At 41.7% G+C, this 25517-nt stretch overlaps 4 protein-coding genes across 11 annotated transcripts in view; 3 read left to right on the top strand and 1 right to left on the bottom strand.

Annotated features, from left to right (window-relative positions):
• The window catches only part of fancm (FA complementation group M), a 39094-nt gene extending 23508 nt beyond the window's left edge, over positions 1-15586 (bottom strand). For both annotated transcript variants that reach the window (XM_054741653.2, XM_054741654.2), the window contains exons 1-4: positions 14374-15586; positions 14132-14304; positions 13982-14059; positions 13727-13885 (exon numbers count right to left, since the gene is read on the bottom strand). In XM_054741653.2, the coding sequence (XP_054597628.2) occupies positions 13727-13885; positions 13982-14059; positions 14132-14304; positions 14374-15043 (1080 nt within the window). In that variant the 5' untranslated portion in view covers positions 15044-15586. The remainder of the gene's footprint in view (positions 1-13726; positions 13886-13981; positions 14060-14131; positions 14305-14373) is intronic.
• Positions 2503-11707, top strand: soul3 (heme-binding protein soul3). The gene is made up of 5 exons (XM_015969903.3): positions 2503-3213; positions 7524-7618; positions 8648-8789; positions 8865-9048; positions 10002-11707. Exons 1-5 carry the CDS (start codon positions 2982-2984, stop codon positions 10171-10173), a joined length of 825 nt encoding a protein of 274 aa, XP_015825389.1. The 5' UTR covers positions 2503-2981; the 3' UTR covers positions 10174-11707.
• On the top strand, positions 15308-16773 carry iqcc (IQ motif containing C). Of its 2 annotated transcripts, none has more exons than XM_015969904.3 (5): positions 15308-15415; positions 15655-15798; positions 15872-16154; positions 16286-16407; positions 16577-16773. In XM_015969904.3, exons 1-5 carry the CDS (start codon positions 15368-15370, stop codon positions 16610-16612), a joined length of 633 nt encoding a protein of 210 aa, XP_015825390.3. In that variant the 5' UTR covers positions 15308-15367; the 3' UTR covers positions 16613-16773. The 2 variants fall into 2 exon arrangements, with proteins under 2 accessions (XP_015825390.3, XP_015825391.3); XM_015969905.3 differs by having other exon boundaries at positions 15326-15415; positions 15580-15798.
• A 97-nt stretch (positions 16774-16870) lies between these two features.
• dcdc2b (doublecortin domain containing 2B) lies at positions 16871-25419 on the top strand. Of its 6 annotated transcripts, none has more exons than XM_054741663.2 (15): positions 16871-17420; positions 17532-17825; positions 17916-17967; positions 19396-19469; positions 19551-19682; positions 19764-19898; positions 20644-20683; positions 22427-22492; positions 24179-24344; positions 24439-24545; positions 24637-24705; positions 24814-24879; positions 24972-25004; positions 25097-25162; positions 25227-25419. In XM_054741663.2, the coding sequence occupies exons 2-15, from the start codon at positions 17542-17544 to the stop codon at positions 25281-25283; spliced, it is 1347 nt and encodes a 448-aa protein (XP_054597638.2). In that variant the 5' UTR covers positions 16871-17420; positions 17532-17541; the 3' UTR covers positions 25284-25419. The 6 variants fall into 6 exon arrangements, with proteins under 6 accessions (XP_054597638.2, XP_054597640.2, XP_054597639.2 ...); XM_054741665.2 differs by having other exon boundaries at positions 16871-17477; positions 17553-17825; XM_054741664.2 differs by lacking the exon at positions 16871-17420 and having other exon boundaries at positions 17494-17825; positions 19764-19847.
• The last annotated feature ends 98 nt before the right edge of the window (positions 25420-25517 follow it).

The following is a 25517-nucleotide window of genomic DNA, read 5'->3' as shown; positions in this document are numbered from 1 at the left end:
CTCTGTCCTCGTTTCAAAATAATGAGGAGACAGACTCAACGGCTCAATTCGAGACACAATTTCAACAAAGTCTTTTCAACCTCGTAGCTGCAGATAATGAGCGGCTGTGTCGTCACAATTTCAATTTCAGACGGGCAAAATGTCTCCTTCCTCTAAAGAAGTAGGCTAAACACTGAAATCAATTTGTGTGTGAAAATGATGCCTTCTAAGAGACAACGGGCAATTTTCTGGCTTTGCTAGCATCATGGAAAATTGGAGGGAAAGCTCGTTTACACTAATGGATCAGTGTTATCAAAAGAAGGAAATTGGTTATTAGGGAACTCATCTGTGGTTACTATTTTATTCCCCATCAGTCAGAGTTGGAAAAAGTTACTTTATGTATTCTAGCATCTGTTGGTCCTGACACACAACCCGACTTGGTAATTACGACTGAAAGCTTTCCTCTCAAAATGTTAACGTTACCAAATGTTTGTCCTATTTTCTGACATCTCAGATCACTTGTGAGGCGAAATGTGAGTGCGCTCAGTACTTACGAAGACAAAAGGATGCGGTTAAATAATAATCTTTAATCCCGCGGACGTTTTGGAAAGCATCAGCGGCATATCCCACATGTGTTTATCGTCCAAGTGTAAAGAGGCCAGACCATCTGGTGAGGCTTTGTAACCGCACACGATACGGTTTAAACCACAACAAAGATGCTCAGATGGGCTGAAAAACTGAGGAAACAACTCAGATGTGGTCAAACGTTATTTAATGTGCAGAAATAGGAAACAACGTGATAAAAGACATTTTGGACAACATTAAAACATGTATTTTTAAACCAAAACTTTTTATTTTTTTATTCAACACTGGAGTTTCTTTTTCTTTTGCTCTAGGGCTCCCCCTACAGTTGGAGGATGTAACACACCACTCACCTTTGCCCTTCACATGGATTTTCTGTGTTGAAACGAAACGGCTGTGGTATAAAATAGATCCAATAAACTCAAAATGTTAAAGGAAATAAGTATAAAGTATTATAAATGAAAGTAAGCAAGGTTTTAAGTTTTAAAAATCCATTCTTTTGTTCATTTGAATGAAGTAGACATTGTCCTGATCTGGTACGAAAACACGAAATGCATTTCCAGCGACATGTTGCCAGACTGGAAACCCGAGTTGGTTCCTCAGCCCTCAGGGCACTTTGACAGTTTCACACTCAGGAATGTGTTTAATAAAAGTCAGCGTGGCATCAACGAGTGTCTGTCTGTTGTTTTGAAGTCTTGCACGAACCCAGATGAACCGTGGATAAATCGGTTTTTGATTTAACATTTCTGAATAAACCGGCATGCTGCGATTTTTATACGATCTCAATTTCCCCATCAATACAAAAATCTAATCTAAGGCATAATGTCATGCACTGATTTGTTGAACCCTTGAGGGTTAGGGACACTTTGTAGATCTTTAAAAATTTGCTTGTTCATATATATTGTGGAAGAAAAAGCCCTATGCTGGTTCCCCTAGCTCATGCCTGCTAACTGACAGGAGGATCTCAATGTGAAAATGTGCACATAGCGGTCATGTCCAGATTATGGGATTATGTAGAACCAGATTAGTGAGGTCACTGTGTTTGCCTAGTTGGAGTGCAACAGGCAAATGTGCAAACAGAAAGTTCTGTGACTCTTTAAAATATCGTAATCTTTTTAAGTGTTCATGGGAAATAAGGTTAAAGTACATTTTACATTTGAACAGCTGTAGAAACTGAATCAAATGTTTTCCTGTTTTGTTTTTTTTTGGAAACCAAAGCGTTGCCAATATTTTTATAGCAAGACTTGAGTAATGACAGGGCGCAAATAACCAAAGTAAAGGGGAAAAAACTGTTTTTTATAACTTCAATGAAGCCTAATCAATTAACTGAACGGTGTGTCTGCTTCAGCATCGCTGACACTTACAGGATAAAGAAGAAGACCCATTTGGTTTGTTTGTTTGAGTGAGAAACATCACTTAAGTTTCTGTGAGTTTCAATGAAACACACTGTAGTTTTGCTATTTAATAAAACCTCAATGGTGGTGCATAAAAGCCATGGAGAGAAAGGCGGATAATGACGACCCTCCTCCTTGTAAAACTCTAGTGTGTGTGTACTCACACAGACACTCCCACCACGAATATTGTGGATTATATAATGTCCTCGCTCTACGTGCATGCTGAAGGGTACAGCATGGTGGCTGGCCATTGCAGTGACACAGATCACATGAGATCCTGTCAAGGCTGTCCCCTAGCGCTCAAATTTAAGTTTGTTTCTATTCATCTGCACGTTAACATTTTTAATCATTAAAAATCTTTTTTAAAAAGAGATTTATGAAAGTCAAGTCATAAAATCAAACTGAGGAAATAGCTGTTTAAACTACATGAGCATTCATTTTTAGACAAATGTTACATTAGAGACGGGATGTTACTAAGACAATTATTTAATAACATGTACATAAACTACACATGAAGCTAAATAGGCATCTGGATCTGCTGAGATGATTAGTTCCGTCTGACCTTTTGACCCTTTTACCCCTGTATTCTTTGAAGTTCTGACTGGTATCTCGGAGATTTATCAGTTCAGACAGCGCGATGGGGCGGGGCTTGTGAGAGGCTGCAGCGTGGCGTCACAGCGTAGCCCGCCCTCATAAAAACACTAGACTCGGCTCAGCATCGAAGCGTCACGCTCCTCCGCACGGGTGAAGTAGAAGATCCTCTCTTCTTATTTTGAATCTTCTAGTGTTCCCAGCTGAGGAACACGAGCAGTGGGTCAGACGGCAGGCGCACGTATGGCTAACTCAGCCCGGTGTAGCTTAGCAGCGTCTGGTTTGTTAACCAGACCCCGGCTGTCTTAATCTGGACAAACTGTCCACCGCCGCTGCGAAGTGGAGCACAAAGCGTAGATCCACCCCCGCTAGATAAGTAGCTGCAACTTTTAGATAAACAACTCTCCACTCGGTAGGAAACTTGCTACTTTAGAAATGGACCGAGGTGGTTGTCAGATGAGCGGCGGTGACAGCGGCAGCAGCACCGAGCGGAACGGGATGATCACCCTGGAGGACCTGGAGTCCTTCTCCGAGGACCAGCTCTCAGACTCGGGCAATGGTAGTCTGGAAGAGGAAGCAGAAACCATGGAGGCGGACGACAGCTCAGACCGACTACTCCATTACTGGCAGGAAGTAGCGAGGGGTCATCAAGTGGAGGTGTCCCAAGGTAAAAAAACAAAACAATCAAGAGATCCGCTTCCATTGTTCCTCCTATTAAAATTAAAATAATCTATCTTTACGTGAGTAGCCTGATAAACTATGGGAAACAAAACAGCAGGTGTGGGGCGCTCAACTTTTCTCATAAATTTCCGCCATGTGCATTGACCCAGTTTCAAGTTCCAGCTTAGACATTCCCAACGCTTCAGGCAACCATGTGTTTCAACTGGTTATTTTTATCAAGTTAACATAGGATAGAAAAAAAACGAGTACTACACCACCGTGTCAGAAGGTTGGGCAAGGTTTATGGTTCTGATCTCTGCAGAGTAGAAGTATAAAAGGATTTATACAGAGGTGTTGAGTAAATGCTTTAACTAACCTAAGTGTTGGTGCATCGATTGCTTTGATATGCAAGGCTTTTCCTGAAATCCACTTAGATAAAATAATCTATTTCTGTTAAAACGTACTAACAGAAAGGTGTTTTGCTTAGATCAACTTTATATCTTGTATTTGGATCCCAGAAATGCCACATTTGAAATAAATATGTAGTAAAGTGTGATCTAGACTTTGCAATGAATATCTGATGATATGTAATGGTAATAATAAGGAGCTAATTATGTTCCACACCAACCTATGTGGTCCACATGTCCACTGTGTTTGTGTTTATGTGTGCATATTTGCAGGAGCATTCAGTGTTTTGTTGCTTTCAACTGTCTGAGTCTGACTGGAACATGCAACTGGTGCAAACACACCAGCAACAGAATGATAAAGCAAAGCTAGACAATGTGCTTGTCAGGAGACAACAACACAGTGTTAATCACAGATTATAGATTAACAGATTTTAACAATTAACTCTTAGAGACGCCAGACCGTCAGCATTGAAATTACGGCTAGAGTTACCTTGATGATAACTACGATTATGATATGAGTGTTTAAATTCAGAGTTTCTACACATATACAGCAAATAGAGGACTGCATATGCTTGGGCTTCAAGCAACTTGTTTCTCCTAAAGGTTAAAAGTAGAGGCGACGTTTTCAGAAAAAGCCATTTAAAAGATTTTGATAAAAGAACTCAAAGGTCAAACCCTCTTTTTTCCAGCTCCCTTCTAGAGTCACAGAACCTGATGGTTGCAGAACCATCACACAAAATAGATACCGTAAACTATTACAACTTTATGAACCATTGTTGGCACCTTTTGTGCCATATATCCTAACCTGACTCACATACATAATCATACAACTATTTAGTATGCTAGCTAATATCGTGTGGTGTTTTTACAATAAAAAAATGAGACGTTTTTAGTTTTCTTTGTTTATTCTTAACTTCAAATACTCAGCAACTCATTGCCACCAACAATCTGGGAAAATCTCACAATCAAAAGGTCAAAACTTCCAGAAACCCAACCCAAACCTTCTCTCACTTGATCTCCTAAGCCTCCTCGCTAGCCCAGCCCTGGCTTCATTTCCTGTTTGACTGCTCCAAGCTGAGAATGTGCACTTTTTCCATGTAGAGGGGTGGGAAGGTGGTCAGAAGGCCCAATCATTGAAAACGGGCCAATGATTGACGAGGTTTTCCAGGATTGTACGTTTCAGAGGCAATTTAAATTATTTTTTGTAACAAGACATCTAATCGTAAGTTGCCTTTCAAGCAATAGGGCAAAAGATGCCACACTCAACCTTTAACCGGAAGTAAAAATGGCAGAATTGTTTTCTTTGTCTTGCCTCATTAATGACAGTTTAGGTCTATGTAGCCAATTTAGATGTCTCTGTTATAGCTACAACTAGGGATGTGTATTGGGGAAATTCTGGCGATAAGATACAGGGGTGACGATACGATACATTCAGCCAGATGATATTAGTGATTTTTTTAGACTGAAATTATTGTAAATTCAATAAACAGTCCAAACTGATACATATTTAACAGGAGGTATCTGAACCATAACAGAGGGATTTACATTTCAGTGGTGGAAACAAAACCCACTGCACACTGCTGCCAACTAGCGGCCGGCATTTGAATTGCACCAAAAGAAAAGAAAATACACAAATGTTTGCATGAAAATTCTTCCAAAAATTCAACATACGGCTTTTGAATATCAATATAAAATTGCAGGAAAAAATATCTGATGTATTGCCATATCAATATTTTCTTACATCCCTAGCTACAACCATGGTAAAACATTATCGGCATACTCACAATTGCTAGTCCGATATGTGTGTGAAAACCTTGACGGAGCTCATTGGGAATCCTGTAACAGTTACTGGAACATCCTCCATTCTGCCTTCTCAGACCATCACTATTAGAGGAAAACAAAATCACTGTTGCCTTTTGTTCCAGGGTGGATTAGTTTTGTGGTTTTGACCAAGGACACAAGCTAAGAGCACAGTCCTTAGCTTTAATTGGGATGGACTCAAATGGAGTAGTTACGCTCATCCTGTCATGATCTCATTTCACACCTGCACTTGCCTTGATAGCTTCTTAACATAATTTGACATATTTGTACGTGAGAATAGGGATGTACGCACCAAACTCTCATAGAAAGGTTAAAAAATTAAAAAAAACTGCGGTAAGTAATTTCATTTTTCTGACTTCTTGGCTCAAGAGTTGTGCAATGACAGTTTGATATTCTGGAGACATATTATTCACAGCCAATACTGAGTCACTGACAGATTAAATGAGGAGAGAGGAGCAGATCTTAATAACTGATGTGGATGTGTGAAAGACTTCAGGCATATAAACAAGATGGAGCTGTTCCAAAGGATATTTCCCAAAACACTGTTAAAGAGGCCTGAACTGTGGTGTAACATGTTTTTTAAACTTTGTTGGTCTTTTTTGAAGTAACACACCCAACAGGACTACACTTAATAGAATGTTGAGCCTTTTGCAAATCCAGTCTCTTGCAACAGAGATGACAGCAGCTTGTTTCAAGCATGGGTGTTACCAGTCTTTACTCGATTACGCACTTTTTTTCCCCCATCAATTCCGAATTAATACCATTCAAATTAGGGATGTCCCGTTCCGATAACGGATGTCGGCCCAAAAACACTGCATCAGATTATATCGGACTGCATCAAAAATCTCCAAAATTAGCAGCACGTTCTGCTTTAAATTCCATTCCAGCAAATCTATCCATCAGTGCCCAGATCAAGCATGCAATGTCCACGTGATCAGAACAGTGTGTGCTAGCAAAGTAGCAAGGAACAATGTCGGCCATGTGGCTGAATTTTTCGTTAAAGTCCGAGAAAGACAGTTTGGCTCAGTGCAACACTCGTCATGCAAAGTTTCCCGTGGTGGAACAGAACCGGGGAAGATTGATAAGTCCAACTCCATCGTGTGTTTGAAGCAGGATCACAAAACATTGCTTGAGGATTTTCTGTGTGTGAAATTGAAACTTTAGACACTCAACTTGTAGCAGATGGTCCGTGAACAGCATTTTGTTTTTCTTCATTTTGTCCCTAACCTCAACTGTTCACATTTATGCAACCAAAAAAAATTGTGAGTTTTTTATGCATACTGTTGCTGGCTTTTGTTTTCTGTTTGAGCAATATCACTTGATCAAGACTTTTATACATTTTACACTATGAAATAAGTAAAAGTATGTATGATTTGTGCTGACATATTGGATTGATATTGGTATCGGTCAATACTGAAGGCCGCAATATCGGAATCATATCGGAAGTGAAAAAAGTTGTATCGGGACATCCCTAATTCTAATGATCTCTCTGCTTCCCACATAAAACCACCAGCCAACAAAGAATTGATCACCTAATTACATCAGATCCCTTTGACCCCGTTGTCCTTCACGACATCGACTGTGAATGCCGTGGATTCAGTGGCTAAAGATTTCAATGTACGTTCATGTTTCTAGAAGAGTTTTAGCCTGTTAATACTTGGTTTCGTGCTTTATGACATGCTTCCCCGCTACGCCAGACCCATTTTGGTAGATGTCTATCTGTACCACTGCTATCATTATAATAAAAGTATTCCAAGATGGAATTTCTGTTGCTGGATACAAGATACAAATCACAGCTCTAGGAAAAATCTGTCCCACAGCTTTCCCAAACACTGACTCCTGCTGTAGACTGACTTAATACTGGTCTATATGTGGCCTTGGGCAGCTTTATCCAACGTTCTCTCCCATCAATTTTAATAAAAGTTACATATCTGCATGAAATTATTTTACTTTTAATAACATCCAGCCTCAAAATCGCATCAGAAAGAGGCTAAAACACATTTTTTCTCGACTTTGTCTACTTGCCAACTTTCAGTAATAATTTCATTCTTTTTCCAAGCATCTAACAATCTGGTTATCTGTTCGACAGAAATGGCAGAACCCATTCAACAACTAAGCAGCAACAACTATGGACGCAGTCAAAGAGAACATGTTCCTTTCACTCTCCTAATGCGAAAAGAGAAGGTATTGATCTGTTTGGGCTTTTATTTAACCAGGACACTGTATACGTTCAGCTTAAATAATCAAGGTTTTCTTTGTGCATTTATAATGTACTTAAACTGGAACACTTACTGAATTAGTGACCTGGTTTGAAGGGAACAATGGTATTTGTATAAATGGGTATTTGTATAACTGGGATTTGCTATGTAGCCTAATAATTTAAAGCAAACCCATTCATTTAGATGTGGTGACAGAGAGAAAATGTTCAACATTTTTTTCTATAGCACCTTCTACTACCTTTGTAGTAGCCCAAGGTACTGTACATTTTCACAATAAATAAATGCATAGTAAAAGAATATTAGAAAAACACTCAGACAGTAAAAAAGGTAAATAAGTAATAATAAAAGTGAACTTAAAAAAATTGCAAAACAATAAACGAATTAAATGTTTCCTTGAAGCAGAAATTTTCTTTAATTTTATCGGGTTAGTTTCATTCAACTGGAAGTTTTCAGACCAAGTTAAAGTTTTCTAAAAATGCACATAATTAAATGTGTGTGTGTGATATATTACCATTTTTGTCATTCTTTGCAGCATTTATATTATGCACATTAATACTGCAAATCACAAAATATTTTTTCATTTCAATAGCATGTAGTATTTATACTCAAGAACATAAATCATACCACTGTCAAGCTGCCTACAGCCATGTACAGATTGCCTGAGTGTGTTTGGGGGTCATCTATTTATTTCTGGCAAGTCGATCGTGTCACCCAAGCTGTTTAAACTCCTTAGGGGAGATTATAAATAAAGAAGGCTAATTGGTTTAACTTAATTAGTCCATTAAAACTTGGTTGCAGACTTTAGTCAAAGGCCAGTCACAGCACCCCATTCTCAGTGTGGTAACATGTCAGTGAGTTGGTATCAGATGTGCCAATAACAACAACAATAATAATAATAATAATAATAATAATACATAAACTGGATTTATAACACATTTACTGTTTAAAATTCATGTTTGATTTTCTCCACCGTTTCTGGTTTTTTATGCTCTAGTGTGGGGAGTTGCTGTTTGAGAAACGCCACTATGAAAAGGGCCACTGGGCTTGTATAACGATGCGGGAGGACACATATGAACAGAGCATCTGCTATGGTTTCATGAAGATAATGAGATATATCTGTCAGCAGAACTCCGTAGGTGAGTGCAAAAGCAGTGGACTAACAGTCATCTTCCAGCACTTGGAATCACTTGTTTAACTTGGTTTCATCCTAGGCGACTACCTTGGCATGACTCTGCCCATTGTGACAGTAGTGCGAACAAATGAGGACCATTCTGTGATCTCCCAGGAAGTCACTGTAGCTTACTTCCTTCCTGTTGAGCACCAGGCCCAGCCGCCACAACCTTATGACAATGAGATCATCATCGAGGTCTGGCCTGCCGCTACCGTGTACACAAGGTTAGTAGAAAAATATAGTAAAAGGATCCCAGAACTCAAACCTGCATGTAATTTGTTGTTGATTATAGGCAGCTTGGGGGGTCTAAGATGGCATGCCAAAAAGTCTGCGGCATCTCCCACCTGCTTAACTATGCAAGTTAGTTAGTAATGTTTGTTCTGACAAAAGCTGCTGTAGCAAGTAGGCATAGACACACACCCTTTGCATGTCCCAACCCATTTCAACGTTAGCAATATATTAACGTTGGTCGTGGTAATGCTAACAGCAGAACAAAGCTAGCCTGAGCTACTGCTAACGTCTTTGAAGAAGAGTGTCAGAATAGACGCAATGTTCTAGGAAGTACGGGAATCTCCAGACTTTGAACGAATGCCAGATAGAACCATAGCTTGCTTTGGATACTATACACAAGGTTTCTAGCTTTGGGCAGTGTGATTTGCCCCTTTTCCCACACCACTACTCAGCATGACTTGAAGTGGTTTGGATCAGTTGGACAGCCTTTTCCAGCAGCAGCAGTCGATATTTACCACCAACCTTTCAGTACCTGCTTTGTGGTGGTTCCTAGCGTTCAGAAAATGTGACTTCACTGTGTCACAGTTCGACTTGGAAAAGCAAGCCACAATGAGCTGCTTTAAGCTGAGCCGAACTGAGCCATATTCAGTAAGGGAAAGGGGCAATAGAGCCATTGGGCTAAACTAGCCAATCAGCACACAGCTCGTTTGATTTCCACGTCCTGGACGAGTGGGCGAGGAAAGTTATTCTTTCCATTGTAGGGCTTTATTATGGGATTTTATTTGGCCATTTATCAGGGCTCCTGGACCATTATGAGTCTCAACATATGTTCATATACATTATAGACTCAAAAAGAAATGTTTTTAGGACCCATTTAAATATATGCTCCTAAACACCAAGTCATTTGTTTCTATTGAGGCCTCACACTGCTTTCTCCTCATGGCAGAGCTTTTACTGGGCCCACCAACGAAGTGACCATCATCAACCAAATCAACGCCATGGCAGAGCTTCTGGGCTCTCCAGGCGTGTGCGTCAACGACTCCTTCATAGTGGCCGGCTACACCAACCCGGCGCACAGCCACCGTCAGAATGAGATCTGGTTCCTGGAGCGACGCTGATGGGATGGTAGCCTCCTACCTATGACCCTTTAGCCTCAAACTCTCTTAACACTGCCCCAGCTAGCTCTGCCACAGCCTCAGGTGCACATCATCTTCAGTCTCTATCCCTACCTGAAACGACCACCAGCCTAACACACTCCAAAGCAGATAGAAAAAAGAAAGAAGGTTTTATTTCACTTACAAGAGCTGATGCTAATGACTGCCACTCATGAACCAGATGTAAATGTAGAGCACTGCATTGAAGATGGAAACAAAACTTTCCTAAAATTGTGATTGTTTAAGCTGTTAGTGCTCTGTGAGTATAGTGACCACTGAGTGGTGTCAGAAATGTGCAACAGTCTGCCTATTCACGAGAAAATAGGCTCCCAGCGGACACGCAGCCTTACTGTGACCCTTTCATTGATGTCTAGCCATGTTAGTGACTCCATCATTCTATCGCTTTCGTTCTTTCATCACTGGATTTGTTTTATCAAGTACAGCTCTTGGCTCTGTGGTATGCCTGTAACAGTTTTTATTGTCTTTCAACAATAAGTGCAATATCTCATTAAACGACCAATAATCAAACAAGCCAGTTTCTGGGCCTAGGAGCCCAACCGAATCATTGTCATGGTTAGGGGATGTGGGAACGAGAAGTCCAAAAACTGTCCCCCCAGAACAGAACCAGTGGCTTGGATCGTGTTTAGACTCAGCACAAACGTCGACACGAATATCCAGACTGTAACATGTTTGTGCAGACTGTAAAGCTACAGGGCATCAAGCGTCTGCAAACCAAATGCTGAGAACAGGTCGTACTGCTAATCGACAATCAGAACCTACAGCAGATTACGTCTGATGTCACTGACACAACATAATGCATTCCTGTTTACACACACCCAAGTATTTATCAGTGTATGTTATAACATGTTCTCTCACTTCTTACTACATTGTGTCAACGTCAGTGAGAATTCACTGATGTATTGCAAACACTACTGCTGCTAAGTGGAGACAATGCAATCACAAAAAGTGTAAGTGCACAGAGAATATCTACTGTGATAATAGTCCTTATGGTAAAAGTCTATGTTCTGTTTTAGTTGGAATCTCTTAATGTTCTTTCAACGCATCTTTCACAGAGGTGTGGGAATGTTTCTGCTCTGAACATGTGCGTTAACTGCTGGGGCATGGGGGAAATACAACTGGAAGCCAATGAGCGAAATCATCACCGTGTGATGGTGTTTCCTCTGACAGGAGGAAGTTGTTAGTGGGTTTTGTTGGGTTGGGAAGGTTGCCCCGTCCGAAATAAAACTGATTCAAAAGACTTTAATTAATTGAAATAACATCCAAAGAGTTTATTTTGAGTAAAATGACAGTAGCATGTATCTGTATAAAATGTGCAAAAGCCATTATACATGTAGCTTGTTGTTTTCCTTAAAAATCATACTTAATACTTTGTTTTTCTTTCTTGTATCTTTAGTGTGATGTTTTGTGAAAATGTACGTAAGTGCGTCATACTAGCACTACTGTGGTTTTCTTTGTTCAATAAAATATGCTGGTATCATGGGTTGTACCGTTTCTCTGACAACACAGCTATTAAGTAAATTCTGAAAGAAATTTGACTCGGTAATTAACACTTTACTACAAGGAAGTTAATGTAAACGTCCAGATTTTGAAAGTAAACCAAAACCGCTACTATTTCTCTATGTTAAAGCAGTGGATCAACACGTATCAGGTTATAACTTCTGTTGCTATAACAAAAAGTCCAAAAGTGGCTACTGCCTCTACTTGATTGGACGAAATGTGGAAAACTAAGCATGCCACACCCACTTTTGAAATTTATAACATAATCACTTCACGACGGGAGCTGGTGCCGAGTTACTGGAGTTCAGTAACACGATGAGCCGTCTTCACAGGTACATGCACACCAGACACGCTACAGTTCTGCATGTGGTACAGTACAGCACACCCAAAAACACATTTAAGATTTTAATCTTACCTTCAATAATCCATCTGTAACCAAGTATTTTCTTGAACCAGTTTATGGATGAATTATGTTCACATTAGTCAAGTCCTTCTAAATGATTTTAATCATTAAAATCCCAAATAACCTCATAATTTTTCGTGAGCATAGAAGAGAGAGTAGATCTATGCGCCATTTGCAAGCTTAATCAAAACCATAACGCTGAAGATCAAAAACAGAGGACCCCTCATGGGTGATGCACGCTGCTCTGTGATTCAAATGAGCCAAAAGCTGAATGCAAAACACCTTTTTGCATGACTGATTCAGTTTTCTGCTTCATTTCCAACAGATTTGTTCATTCTGTCAGCAAGACAGACTTAATGCTCATTTTATGAAGGATTACAACGTTACTCTCCATTTTTTTCAAGTAAACAATTCTTTTTAAGATGATTTTAACAATGCCCTGCATGCAGAGATACAAAACAGAGAATAAAATTGAACATCTTAAGAGAAAATAAGAAAACTTTTGCACGCACACACACATGCAGGCTAATAATCCTGAACGACTCAGTGGTCCATCACCACGGAGGGCAACAGGGTGTTGCTTTCAAGAGAAGTCAATCACTTTAAAGTGAACTGACCAAGAAAGAATCTCACAGCCACTAGAAACACGCGTGATGACGTCAAGGAGAGAGCTGGGGTTTATAACGAGGTCATACAAGAACGTCCACAAGGTGGCAGCAACGCACCAGAAATGTTGTACAGCTCACAACAAGGATCCAAAATAAACATGACTTTAGTTCCAGAACCAAATAAACATTATACATATAAACCTAATGGGAAATTATCTAATAGCAACATTTTTATTTTATCCAAATAATCCTATTTTACAGATTATGTTTATGTTTGACAATTTATTCAATTTATTTATTTATTTTTAACCATCCATCCATTTTCATCCGCTTATCCGGAGTCGGGTCGTGGGGGCAGCAGCCTAAGGCGAGAGGCCCAGACTTCCCTCTCCTCAGCCACTTGGGCCAGCTCCTCCGGGGGAATCCCAAGGCGTTCCCTGGCCAGGTGAGAGACATAGTCCCTCCACCGTGTCCTGGGTCTACCTTTAGGCCTCCTCCTGGTTGGACGTGCCTGGAAAACCTCACCAGGGAGGCGTCCAGGAGACATCCTGACCAGACGCCCGAGCCACCTCAACTGGCTCCTCTCGATGTGGAGGAGCAGCGGGTCTACTCCAAGCCCCTCCCCGATGACCGAGCTTCTCACCCTATCTCTAAGGGAGAGCCCAACCACTCCTCGGAGAAAACTCATTTCGGCCGCTTGTATCCGCCATCTCGTTCTTTCGGTCACTACCCAAAGTTCACGACCATAGGTGAGGGTGAGCCATTAATATTTAACCTCTGACTCCTTTGCCATGTGACCATCCATACAAACTGAGTTTTCAAAGTCAAGAATCACTTAGGAAATAAATTTTGGATCAAATTAAATTGAATGTGACATCAAACTGAATTTGGTTACACTGGATTAATCAGTTGAGGAAATCAGCAGGAAACCAGACCAGCTGGGGGGGGGGGGGGGGGGGGGGCGCAGCACATGCTAGTGTGTGCCTACCTGCAGATAGCATGCCTGGTGGGCTGATAGGGTCTCACCCAGAGGAACCACTATTTTCTCAACGCTGCGCTGGTGGGAATGAGCCTGGATGTCTGGGCTCTCCTCAGAACGCAGCTCAATATGGGAGATGAGCAAATTGGAGATCACGGACTGTACCGACTGCAGAAGTGACGTGAATAGGGAGAGGTTAGAGGACAGTTGCAAGAATAATATAGTTAAAATGCATTATTTGGGGAATAAAATAATCTTTTTCACCTTTGTATCCCCCCCTGGACTGGCACTAAGAGCAAGGACCCGGAACTGCAGAATCTGGCTACTGAGAAGTCTGATCACCTGAGAAACAGATCCAATGAATTAATTACTCAACTAGATCGGAGTTCTACCTCATTTAAATAAAGTGTTTACCTGACAGTAGGCGTGGTTGCCCAAAGCCTTGTGAGCTTCATCAATCACCACACATTTGACCTGCATTGCTGGACAGGTGTTTCTAGAGAGATCGTTCACCATGACCTGAGGGGTGAGGAAGAAGACCCGCTTGGACCTCCATACATCTTGCCTCTGCTTTGCTGCTGTGCTGCCTTTAAAACAACGCAAAAACCAATTAACAACAGCTAAAACAGCATGGGTGTTTATGTGACTGTTTTTACCCGTCAGCTCAGCCATGTGTGCCTGAGGGATTCCCATCACTTTGTAGCAGGCCTCAATCTGCTGGGCCACTAGAGGTTTGGTGGGAGCCATGAACACAATCTTGCCAGACGGATACCAGCGGTAAAAGTTGTACATGACCACAGAGGCTATGAAGGTTTTCCCCAGACCGGTAGGAAGACACACAAGTGTGTTCTGGAACAGGGCAGCCTCTGATATCTTCAGCTGATACTCCCTGATGGGGTAGTTGGTGGGATAGATCCACACCTTAGCGGAGGAGCTGTCAAAACCTGGAAAGGCTGGATATATTCGCCCACATGATGGGGTAGGAGACAGAGCTGCAGGAGTGTCATCTTGGAAACTGCTAGCATTTTGAAGCTGCAAGCTCTTTTCAGCTTCATAGACAGCTACCACCATCAGGTCATCATCATCTTCTTCATCTAAAGGTATGATGTCATCTGTGCCCTCTGGTGCATGTGTGGACTCTTGACCGATGACTGCCCATGGAGAACTTCGAGGAGGATGTGTGGCAGCTGAGGTAGTGTTGCTGGAGGTTGCCCTGCGCGCTACAGCGGACTTCTTACCCGCTTTTGCCGGTTGAATGTCCTTGTTCTGGGGGACGTTGGCACCCCAGGTCTGGAACAATGTCCTCTGATTAGAACCACCGCTCATTTTCGTAAGCGGTGGCAGAAAACTTTAAATTAAAAGTGCCATGTGATGAGCTGCGGAATCGCAACCGGAACACAAACACGCGGTTACTTCCGCATAGCGCTTTTCTAAATAAAATTCCGCGTTGACAAAAAACTGTTTAAGTCGTTTATTTACAGCCAAATTATTTTATCATATTGTATAAAACGCATTTTCACGTGAAATATCTAATAAACAGATAAACAAACTTAAAACATTGCATACCGGATGATAACATACTCTTAATTTTAAGGTTTGACGTCGGAAGTTGGTAAAAAGTTTAAGCTCGTCTCCCGCTCTTTGTAGACCATGGTGATGGACAGGGACAGGTTAGAGATGGTTATCACACATTTTCAGGTAACAATCGTATTCTGGCACTTCAATAACGCAAACAGGTTTAGCCTATATACATACAGATACTTTCAGTCGTTGTGGTAGATCTGTTGCAGGTGCTAAATCAGCTGCTAGTCGTTAGCACAGACGTAAATACAGCCTCCTCTATTAACCTCTTTTCGTTGTAGTGTTAAACTACGGTGAAGAATTGACCACTTTAATGCGTAACATCGTTACCATGGTTACTCTCGACTCCTCGCTAGGCACGTGCACGAGGGTTCCTCACAAGAAGCGATGTTCGCCGTGCGCGTGAGGACTTTGAGGAGATCGTGATGGAGATTGACGGAGCTCTAAGGCATTTAAGGTGGACCGAAACAGTTATATCCATCCCTCATTTCACAGACACAGTAAGGATGATGTGTGTAGTTGTTTAATTGTAAAAAAAATTAATTCTCATACTTGGGATGTGTTTATTTCCAGGACAGGCCATGGCTTTGTCCTTCCAACATTCCGTCAGAAACGGATTTAGAGGTCACCCCAACCCTGAGTCCAGCTCCTGTATCAGAGGCAGATCATGATGTCCTGGTGGAGAGAAGTGAAGCAGAAAGAGATGATTCACAAACTCATTTACCCAGAACCACAGTCAGAGAGGAGGAGGAGGAGCAGAAACGGATCACTAGTGGGGGTGCAGGTAGATCGATGAAGAGCATGTCATCATCCACTGTCTGGAGCAGTGTGGAGCTAGGTGCCAACTCCCATGAGGGTAAACTTTGACACATCATAAAAAAATAGATTGTTTTTAATACTCTTTTTCTAAAGATGACATCATCTATCATACCTAGACTCAGGAGAAGGTTTTATTTGTCATTTAGAGGTTTTTAATCTTTGGTCCAGGTCCCCGGCTGTACCACCTGGCTCAGGATGTGCCCCGTACCCCACAGGCCCTGCGTCTCCATAGAAACACCCTGACCATGGAGCTGGTCTGGCTCCAGCAGGCCATTGACAGCAGAAAAAAGGTAAGGTTCAGGAATCCTGATGTGCTTTTTTTTTGCATTTACATCATAAATACTATATATTCTACTAATGTAAAACGTTATGTTTGTCGGCATAAACACGATGAAACTTCACTTTTTATTGGATGGCTTGAAATAAATTAAAAGAATGCATCTTTCTTTTAATCTGCAGTATTTATCCCTGAAGAACAGACTGAGTGCATCCTGATGGTGTGTCTAATATCTCTAAAGAACGTGAAAACATGCAGCTCACCTGGAAATATTTCATTTTCAAAACTATTTATGATGTAACATATAAAAGTGTGCACATAAAATGTTATTGTATTACTTTTCTAATGTAAAAATGAATAAATATTATTTTCCACTGTCTTTGCATCATCTGCTGCAGCATTTTATTGATATTATGCCAGACTGAGGTAGGAAATGGTTCCTTCAGTGGAGGTTAGAGTTGATATTTTTGCTTCTAGACACAGTTTATGTTGTCTCCGCAGCTCAGATTTCCCACCGGGAGAATAAAAAGAAGGAGCTGTCACTTATTACAATAGGAGGCTTGCAAATATTCAACAGATCGTCTCTTATTACGCAGTTTTTGTTGTGTTGACGTGTACACCCAGAAAGAGAAGCGTTTAAGGGTCAAACAAACTGCACAAATCACAATTTTATGTTGCTAGTAAAACCGAACAAGCCACTGGAGAGGGTTTGAATTAACAGCTCAGTGTCATCTCACGGGTGTTTTAAAAATCCAAAAGTATAAAAATGAGGGTGCAGAGTTATTGATTCAGTGTTCGACAGAGAGACCCACCCATTCTCCCTTCCTCTGTCTGCCTCTTTTGTTGTGGTTTCTGTCGATGGTTTGGCCCACAAAGCCAGTCATTGCTAGTCCTGCTGCTATGGCGACCAGGAAATACTCACCGCCACCAAAGTAGTAGTGTCCGTGTGAGGGTGCATTAAAAGGCTCAGAACGGTGTGAGTTGGAATCTAGTCAGAGAACACAACAGGAGCAACTTATTGTTCAGGTTTGGCTTTTCATATGTCCTCCTGCAAGGGAATCACTGAACAGTGTCTATTAATAGGTGAGTTATTAGTGTGATCTATAGCCTAATGAGTGAGATTGTGTGTGTGTACAGCTGTTTGCTTATGGCCGCCAGCGCTGCCGTCCCATCCCACTTGCCTCCTGTGAAGAGCGTGGTGGTTTACAGGAATGGAGACCCCTACTACAGCGGGCGGAGGTTTGTGATCAACCAGCGACAGGTGGCAACCATGGAGGCATTTCTGAATGAAGTCACTAAAAACATCGGGTCTCCGCTGGCTGTCAGGACTCTGTACACCCCCAGGCAGGGCCACAGGGTCACAGACCTCCAGGACCTCCAGCCTGGAGCCCAATATGTTGCTGCTGGCTTTGAGAGGTTCAAGAAACTGGAGTGAGTACCTTTTATGTTGATTATTGATACTGTGTCCAGTTTAATCAGTAAAGGTAATGTCTTTGTGATTTTTCTTATCTTGGTATGCAGTTACCTGAATGCAGGAGCAAAACGGCCGCCGGGCACACGTTATGAAACTCAGGTAGGCTTTAGTTCTAACACGGCTATTTTCCTCCCTTCCAAGGCCAGAACACCGCCCATCAGGGTAATGCATGCAGCCCTCCCCCCCAAGCCATACAGCTCCACGAGCACCTGCTGAGTCAAATGTAAAAATGCACATATAGCCCATATTTGCATTTATTGTGCAAATGACAAGAAATTATGAAGTAATTGCAATTTGCTTCTTTGGGTTTAAATGTAATTATTCTGAAAATGTGGAAGCTTTGAGATTGTTTTCATTAAAGAGCAAGTCACCCCCCACCATATTCTTACTCAACTCCCACTTCCTGTTTGAAAAATGCAACAAATGCTGTTGCCTAGCAGACCGAGAGGGCGGAGCCACTAACAAATACACACACGCACAGGCTCACAACGACATTGTGACATCATATGGTACCAGCTAACATTCTAGGGTACTTCTTAGCCGAAAGTGATGGCAGATTTAAATTTAAATGCAGTGCAGAGTTTTTACCTGACAACGGCACAACACTGACAGTTTTAGGCAGAAAATTAAATTTTTTACTAAAATGCACTAAAGTGCAAAACTATTGGCTACACGTGTCTGCAGCACGATTAGACACACATTTATATAGTTTATCAGAAAAAAAAGTTGATTTGGGGTGACTTGCTCTTTAAGAAAAAATTCTTAACCTGTACTTTATTCTGATCAGTTTTGATTATTAAAATTTGCAGTAAAATGGAGAAAAAATTTCCAATTTTGTGACTCATACAGAACAACTCATAGTAGCAAGTTTTGTTTTGGGACTACCAGAGGAGAAGACTGGTTATGGTTGTGGTTAGGTACAATCCAGTCACTAAAATGAGTGGAAGTCAATGATGGTCCCCACAATAAATGCAAGGCAAGTGTGTGTGTGTGTGTGTGTGTGTGTGTGTGTGTGTGTGTGTGTGTGTGTGTGTGTGTGTGTGTGTGTGTGTGTGTGTGTGTGTGTGTGTGTGTGTGTGTGTGTGTGTGTGTGTGTGTGTGTGTGTTATTCCCTTGGTGAAACAAAGTTTCCACACAACTCCATCAGGGAAAAACGCATGTCCCGACAGGCCTAATGCCCAAATTCACAGCGTAGTTTCCTGCTCAGATTGGCTCCAGGTCAATTAAATGTGTGACAAGTGTGATGAAGTAAAAATGCCTGCTTTGTTCTAATGTGCCCAATTATATCCAGCTGCAGATATTGGCATCTGATTATATTTAGACTGAAAAAAGGTTAATGTTGATATATCAGATCAGACATTTGCCACCAAAAGGCTCTCTGTTAGTTTCCATGGCTGCAGGAACAGTTATGCAGCCATTACACATTTGGTATAATTGAGTTTTCAGGGATGGGTGTGTGGGGAGTTGACGTGCTGAGTAGGTGAGGTGTACTTCTGTTGAAAGATTGTTTAATACCAATATTCCCAGCAGGCAAAAGTAATCCAGAGGCCAAATGTTTCTGCAAAGTGGAGGAAGTTTATACCCGTGCCATGCATCATACAGTGAGTGCGTGCAGAGACAGAACCAGGTGTTGTTATGTTTGACTGAGCTGTATCCAGACTGTTTTTATTGTCTCTGTTCAGTGTTTTCCGTAACGGAGATCTCCTCAGTCCACCATTTCGGTTCATCATCCCTCGAACCATGCAGCAGGGCCTGGAGCAGATTCTGAGTCTAATCACGGAGAAGGTCAGCCTACGCACCGGAGCGGTTCGCAGGTCAGCCATGCTGCTAGATATGCACAGTCTCTGCAACGGACACGCAGAGAGATGAAGGTATGTGTGAATATTTCTCTTCAGACTGTGCTCTTTGGAGGGAGTCACCGTATCTTCGGCTGGGGAGCTGGAGTCAGGCTGCAGCTATGTTGCCGTGGGAACTGAAAGGTTCAAGAAACTTCCATATTTGGAGTTGTTGGTTTCAAAAGCTACAGAGAGGTACTGTTGAACAAGTTTGTCTCCAGTGTTGGGTAGTAACGCGTTACCGTAACGCAGCTCCTTTGACCAGTAGCTGTAATTGTAATTCATTATGTATGGGGCAACCGAGATGGGCCATGGATTGGTTCCAACATCCTCGCACAAGATTTCACGATGGAAATGTCTAATTGGCTCATTAGCGCCACTAGTGCTTGGAGTTGGAACTGCATCCACTTATAAATCAGATCATGCGCAAAGGACGGATGAGTGACAGAACGGGCCTCTTCGGGGGGGCCAGTCAGATTTCAGCAGGGGTCAATGCCCCTGTGACCTCACCTCTAAAACAACCAATGGGACTGGCTAAAACATGGTGGTGGCAGCACCCATGCAGCATGAAATTTACATCAATTTTCAAACAGTAATTGAGAAGTCACTTTTAACAGTAACACATTACTTTTTGGCGTAAATAATCAACAAAGTAACTGAGTTACTTTTTAAATAAGGTAACTAATGACTGTAACTAGTTAATACGTTTCAGTAACTAGCACAGCTCTGGTAATGGAACTAATAAATTGTTACTTTTTCAGTAAGTAGCACAGCTCTGGTAATGTAACTAGTAACTGTAACTAGTTACTTTTTTCAGTAACTAGCATAGAACGGGTAATCTCCGTGAATTTAAAGGTGTGTTTTGCTGCTGGCATTGTACACTTAAGTAGAGGAGTTGGAAAATAAAATAACATTACTAATACATATTATTTTTCTCTAGACATTACCCTGGAAAGAGGAGACCGCCAGGAAGAGCAGAGGTGAATATTCCACTTCTCATAATGCCTACAGTGGGGCAAAAAAGTATGTAGTCAGCCACCGATTGTGCAAGTTCTCCCACTTAAAATGATGACAGAGGTCAGTAATTTTCATCATAGGTACACTTCAACTGTGAGAGACTGAATGTGAAAAAAATCCATGAATTCACATGGCAGGATTTTTAAAGAATTTATTTGTAAATCATGGTGGAAAATAAGTATTTGGTCACTTCAAACAAGGAAAATCTCTGGCTCTCACAGACCTGTAACGTCTTCTTTAAGAAGCTTTTCTGTCCTCCACTCGTTACCTGTATTAATGGCACCTGTTTGAACTCATTATCTGTATAAAAGACACCTGTCCACAGCCTCAAACAGTCAGACTCCAAACTCCACTATGGCCAAGACCAAAGAGCTTTTGAAGGACACCAGAAAAATAATTGTGGACCTGCACCAGACTGGGAAGAGTGAATCTACAATAGGCAAGCAGCTTGGTGTGAAAAAATCAACTGTGGGAGCAATTATAAGAAAAAGGAAGACATACAAGACCACTGATAATCTCCCTCGATCTGGGGCTCCACGCAAGATCTCATCCCGTGGGGTCAAAATGATCATGAGAACGGTGAGCAAGAATCCCAGAACCACACGGGGGGACCTGGTGAATGACCTGCAGAGAGCTGGGACCACAGTAACAAAGGTCACCATCAGTAACACACTACAACGGAAGGGAATCAAATCCTGCAGTGCCAGACGTGTTCCGCTGCTGAAGCCAGTGCATGTCCAGGCCCGTCTGAAGTTTGCCAGAGAGCACACAGATGATACAGCAGAGGATTGGGAGAATGTCATGTGGTCAGATGAAACCAAAGTAGAACTTTTTGGTATAAACTCAACTCGTCGTGTTTGGAGGAAGAAGAATACTGAGTTGCATCCCAAGAACACCATACCTACTGTGAAGTATGGGGGTGGGAACATCATGCTTTGGGGCTGTTTTTCTGCTAAGGGGACAGGACGACTGATCCGTGTTGAGGACAGAATGAATGGGGCCATGTATCGTGAGATTCTGAGCCAAAACCTCCTTCCATCAGTGAGAGCTTTGAAGATTAAACTTGGCTGGGTCTTCCAACACGACAATGATCCCAAACACACCGCCCGGGCAACAAAGGAGTGGCTCCGTAAGAAGCATTTGAAAGTCCTGGAGTGGCCTAGCCAGTCTCCAGACCTCAACTCCATAGAAAATCTGTGGAGGGAGTTTAAAGTCCGTGTTGCTCGGCGACAGCCCCAAAACATCACTGCTCTCGAGAAGATCTGCATGGAGGAATGGGCCAAAATACCAGCTACTGTGTGTGCAAACCTGGTAAAGACTTATAGTAATCGTTTGACCTCTGTTATTGCCAACAAAGGTTATGTTACAAAGTACTGAGTAGAATTTTTGTTATTGACCAAATACTTATTTTCCACCCTGATTTACAAATAAATTATTTAAAAATCCTGCCATGTGAATTCATTGATTTTTTTTCACATTCTGTCTCTCACAGTTGAAGTGTACCTATGATGAAAATTACTGACCTCTGTCATCATTTTAAGTGGGAGAACTTGCACAATCGGTGGCTGACTAAATATTTTTTGCCCCACTGTACTTCCTTTTTTTATTTTTTTTTTTTTTTTTTACATAACAGGAATAAATGGCAGCTGTTAGAAGGTAAATAAATGAAACACAAATAAGGAGTAGCTTGTCTGATTTTGTCTTAGAACAGGAAATCAGGAAGTGGTCCAGAAGACCAGTACAGTGACTCAGCTCTTCTCAACTCCCCCGAGGTGAAACAGCAGCATAAAAAGTCCCAGTGTTACATTCATTTGTTTGAAATATCCAGTAAATCTGTGTCACATTGTTTTAAAAATGTACAGTGGGTACAGAAAGTATTCAGACCCCCGTCCTTTTTTCACTCTTTGGTATATTGCAGCCATTTGCTAAAATCGATTAAATTCATTTTTTCCTCATTATTGTACACACAGCACCCATACTGACATAAAAAACCACAGAATTTTATAAATTTCTGCAGATTTATTAAAAAAGACTAAGTGAAATATCACATTGTATTCAGACCCTTTGCTGTGACACTCATATATTTAACTCGGGTGCTTTCCATTTCTGCTAATCCTCCTTGAGATGGTCCTACACCTTCATTGGAGTCCAGTTGTGTTTGATGATGCTGGCTGGACTTGATTAGGAAACACCAGTCTATATAAGACCTTACAGCTCACAATGCATGTAAGAGCAAACAAGAATCATGAGGTAAAAGGAGCTGCCTGAAGAGCTCAAAGACAGAATTGTGGGAAGGCACAGATCTGGCCAAGATTACAAAAACATCTCTGCTGCACTTAAGGTTCCTAAGAGCACAGTGGCCTCTATAATCCTTACATGAAAGACGTTTGGGACGACCAGAACCCTTCCTAAAGCAGGCCGTCCAACCAAACTGAGCTACCGGGGAGAAGAGCCTTGAGGAGCGAGGTAAAGAAGAACCCAACGATCACTGTGGCTGAGCTCCAGAGATGCAGTCAGGAGATGGGAGAAAGTTGTAGAAGGTCAACCATCACTGCAGCCATCCACCAGTCAGGGCTTTATGGCAGAGTGGCCCATCAGAAGCCTCTCCTCAGTGCAAGACACGGGAAAGTCCATGGAGTTTGCTAAAAGACACCTGAAGTACCCCGAGATGCTGAGAAATAAGATTCTCTGGTCTGATGAGACCAATGCATGACTTTTTGGTTTAACTCTAAGCGGTATGTGTGGAGAAAACCAGGCACTGCTCCTCACTTGCCTGCTCCGTCTTTCCATACCAACCTGACCCACAGCTCTGCTTTCAGCAGCAGGTGCAGCAGCATGGCTACAGCATGACCTCGAGCTGAGACACAAAAAAATAAGACATGTTAGACAAATCTGCTTGAATGGCAGTTTTACCAGATGCACCACTGAATAACTGCAGCACTTGTGAAATGTTTACCGACTAAAGTTGAGGTAATATAGCTATAGGAATCATGCTAATGTTAATTTTATTTTTTATAAGTGACTCACCCAGCCATGCAGGTGAGAATGCAGTTGTTTCTCTTGTTTACAACGTCCACCAACGTCCACCATCCAACCTGACAGAGCTGGAGAGGATCTGGAAGGAGGAATGGCAAAAGATCCCCTAATCCAGGTGTAAGAAAATTGTTGCACGTTTACCAAGAAGACTCATGGCAGTATCAGCTCCAGAGAGGTGTGCATCTACTAAATACTAAGCAAAGCGTTGCAATACTTAAGTTTTTCTTTTTTAATAAATCTTCAAAAACTTCTAAAATTCTGTTTTTCTGTCAATATGAGGTGCTGTGTGTACATTAATGAGGAAAAAACGTGAATTGCATTCATTTTAGCGAATGGTTGCAATATAACAGAGTGAATAATTGACGGGGATCTGAATACTTTCCGTACCCACTGTATATTCAGTCATGAGCCATGAATTTCAGTCTGATGGCCGAAGGGTGAAGTCCACGGGGGATGAAGCTGCAGCCCTGCAGGCCTCCCAGCAGACGAGCAGGAGAGACGGAGCAGACGACACCTTCGTGTTCCTCACCAGACCCGTTAAAGTTCGCAAAAACAGGAATCCAACAAAGCCCCAACTCGACATGTCTGGTTAGGGTTTCATACAAATCTAATGTTCCTTTTCAGTCATTAAACTTTAAAATGAGTAGTTATTTAACGTTTCCGCACCATGTCTTTGGTTTAGTTCAACCAAATATGTTCAGAGGAGCACAAACAAGGAGGGAGGAGGCGCGAGGTGCCGAGGAGGTGCAGGAGGATGAAAACACAGCCACAGAGCTTCCTGTTGATCAGGTCTCCAAAATACAACGTGCAACATAATACTGAAACATCATGTTAAAAGGTGTTTAAATGTATTCTTCTGGTCCTTATTGGTTTTGCACAGAGAGTTGCAGAGATAGTGGAGGATGAAGAGCCAAACAACACAGAAGACGCTCATCACAACCTCCAGCAGGTAGACGCGTATTTATCTGAATTTGGTTAAAAATGTATTTATTCAGTTACTGTAACATAGTTGCATGTGCATCAGTTTAACAAAACATCAAAATGTGCTTTCCTCAAGAAACATGCAGAAACGACAAATGAGCACAGCAACAAAATACTTCAACAAACGGATCCCAGAAAGCAGGTGAGATTGTAGGTTAGGAGTAAACAATCGTGTGTGTGTGTGTGTGTTTCAATGATTCAAGTCACTAAAATGGTTTATTTGTCCAATGAAAGGCACTGAAATCTAAACAGGAGTCTACAGCTGGAGTATGGACACGGACACACACACACACACACACACACACCTGGGATCTGTCACAGAAAAACGATAGTTTGTGTTCTTGTGTTTTTTTTTAAAGGAGGCTGAGCTGAAATCTTTAAAGCCTTCGACTTCACTCTCAGGAGGAAAGATCAGGAAACAAAAGGTAAACAAAATAAATCTGGGTTAAAACTTGTTGATGCTTTAACATTATTATCATTATGTGACAGGAGAGCCTGCAGGATGCCTCATCAAACAGTCACCAGGAGGGCGTCGCTGCATCCTAACAGGGTCTCTGTTCATAAGAGTTGTTTCTGCTTCCACGACGCAGCTGACGCCATGTTTAGTTGAATTGGTAGAACTTTCACTGTGCTAATAGACAAATATAACATTTTTTTTTTTTTGAACAGAAACGAAGCACCTCAGCGATGCTGATGTAACAAACAAGCCAGTCATTGTTATTATGAATCCTGTCAAAAGGGGTTTTTCTGATGCTGACTCCATGTATGCACATTAGGAGT

This window comes from Nothobranchius furzeri, chromosome 18 (genome assembly GCF_043380555.1).
Source record: "Nothobranchius furzeri strain GRZ-AD chromosome 18, NfurGRZ-RIMD1, whole genome shotgun sequence".
Classification (NCBI taxonomy): domain Eukaryota; kingdom Metazoa; phylum Chordata; class Actinopteri; order Cyprinodontiformes; family Nothobranchiidae; genus Nothobranchius; species Nothobranchius furzeri.
Note: the sequence above shows the minus strand (reverse complement) of the source record. Positions and strands in the feature narration are given on the sequence as shown.

What these genes read in the sequence shown, in the direction of transcription:
- iqcc (XM_015969904.3), top strand. Translation starts at nt 15,368, where the DNA reads ATGGTGATGGACAGGGACAGGTTAGAGATGGTTATCACACATTTTCAG. An exon ending in AGGTGCCAACTCCCATGAGG is followed by an intron (nt 16,155 to 16,285) that starts GTAAACTTTGAC and finishes TCTTTGGTCCAG; the next exon opens with GTCCCCGGCTGTACCACCTG. An exon ending in CCATTGACAGCAGAAAAAAG is followed by an intron (nt 16,408 to 16,576) that starts GTAAGGTTCAGG and finishes TTTAATCTGCAG; the next exon opens with TATTTATCCCTGAAGAACAG.
- dcdc2b (XM_054741661.2), top strand. Translation starts at nt 17,506, where the DNA reads ATGAGTGAGATTGTGTGTGTGTACAGCTGTTTGCTTATGGCCGCCAGC. An exon ending in CCCGTGCCATGCATCATACA is followed by an intron (nt 19,470 to 19,550) that starts GTGAGTGCGTGC and finishes GTCTCTGTTCAG; the next exon opens with TGTTTTCCGTAACGGAGATC. An exon ending in AACAGGAGTCTACAGCTGGA is followed by an intron (nt 25,005 to 25,096) that starts GTATGGACACGG and finishes TTTTTTTTAAAG; the next exon opens with GAGGCTGAGCTGAAATCTTT.
- soul3 (XM_015969903.3), top strand. Translation starts at nt 2,982, where the DNA reads ATGGACCGAGGTGGTTGTCAGATGAGCGGCGGTGACAGCGGCAGCAGC. An exon ending in TCCTAATGCGAAAAGAGAAG is followed by an intron (nt 7,619 to 8,647) that starts GTATTGATCTGT and finishes TTTATGCTCTAG; the next exon opens with TGTGGGGAGTTGCTGTTTGA. An exon ending in GCCGCTACCGTGTACACAAG is followed by an intron (nt 9,049 to 10,001) that starts GTTAGTAGAAAA and finishes TCCTCATGGCAG; the next exon opens with AGCTTTTACTGGGCCCACCA.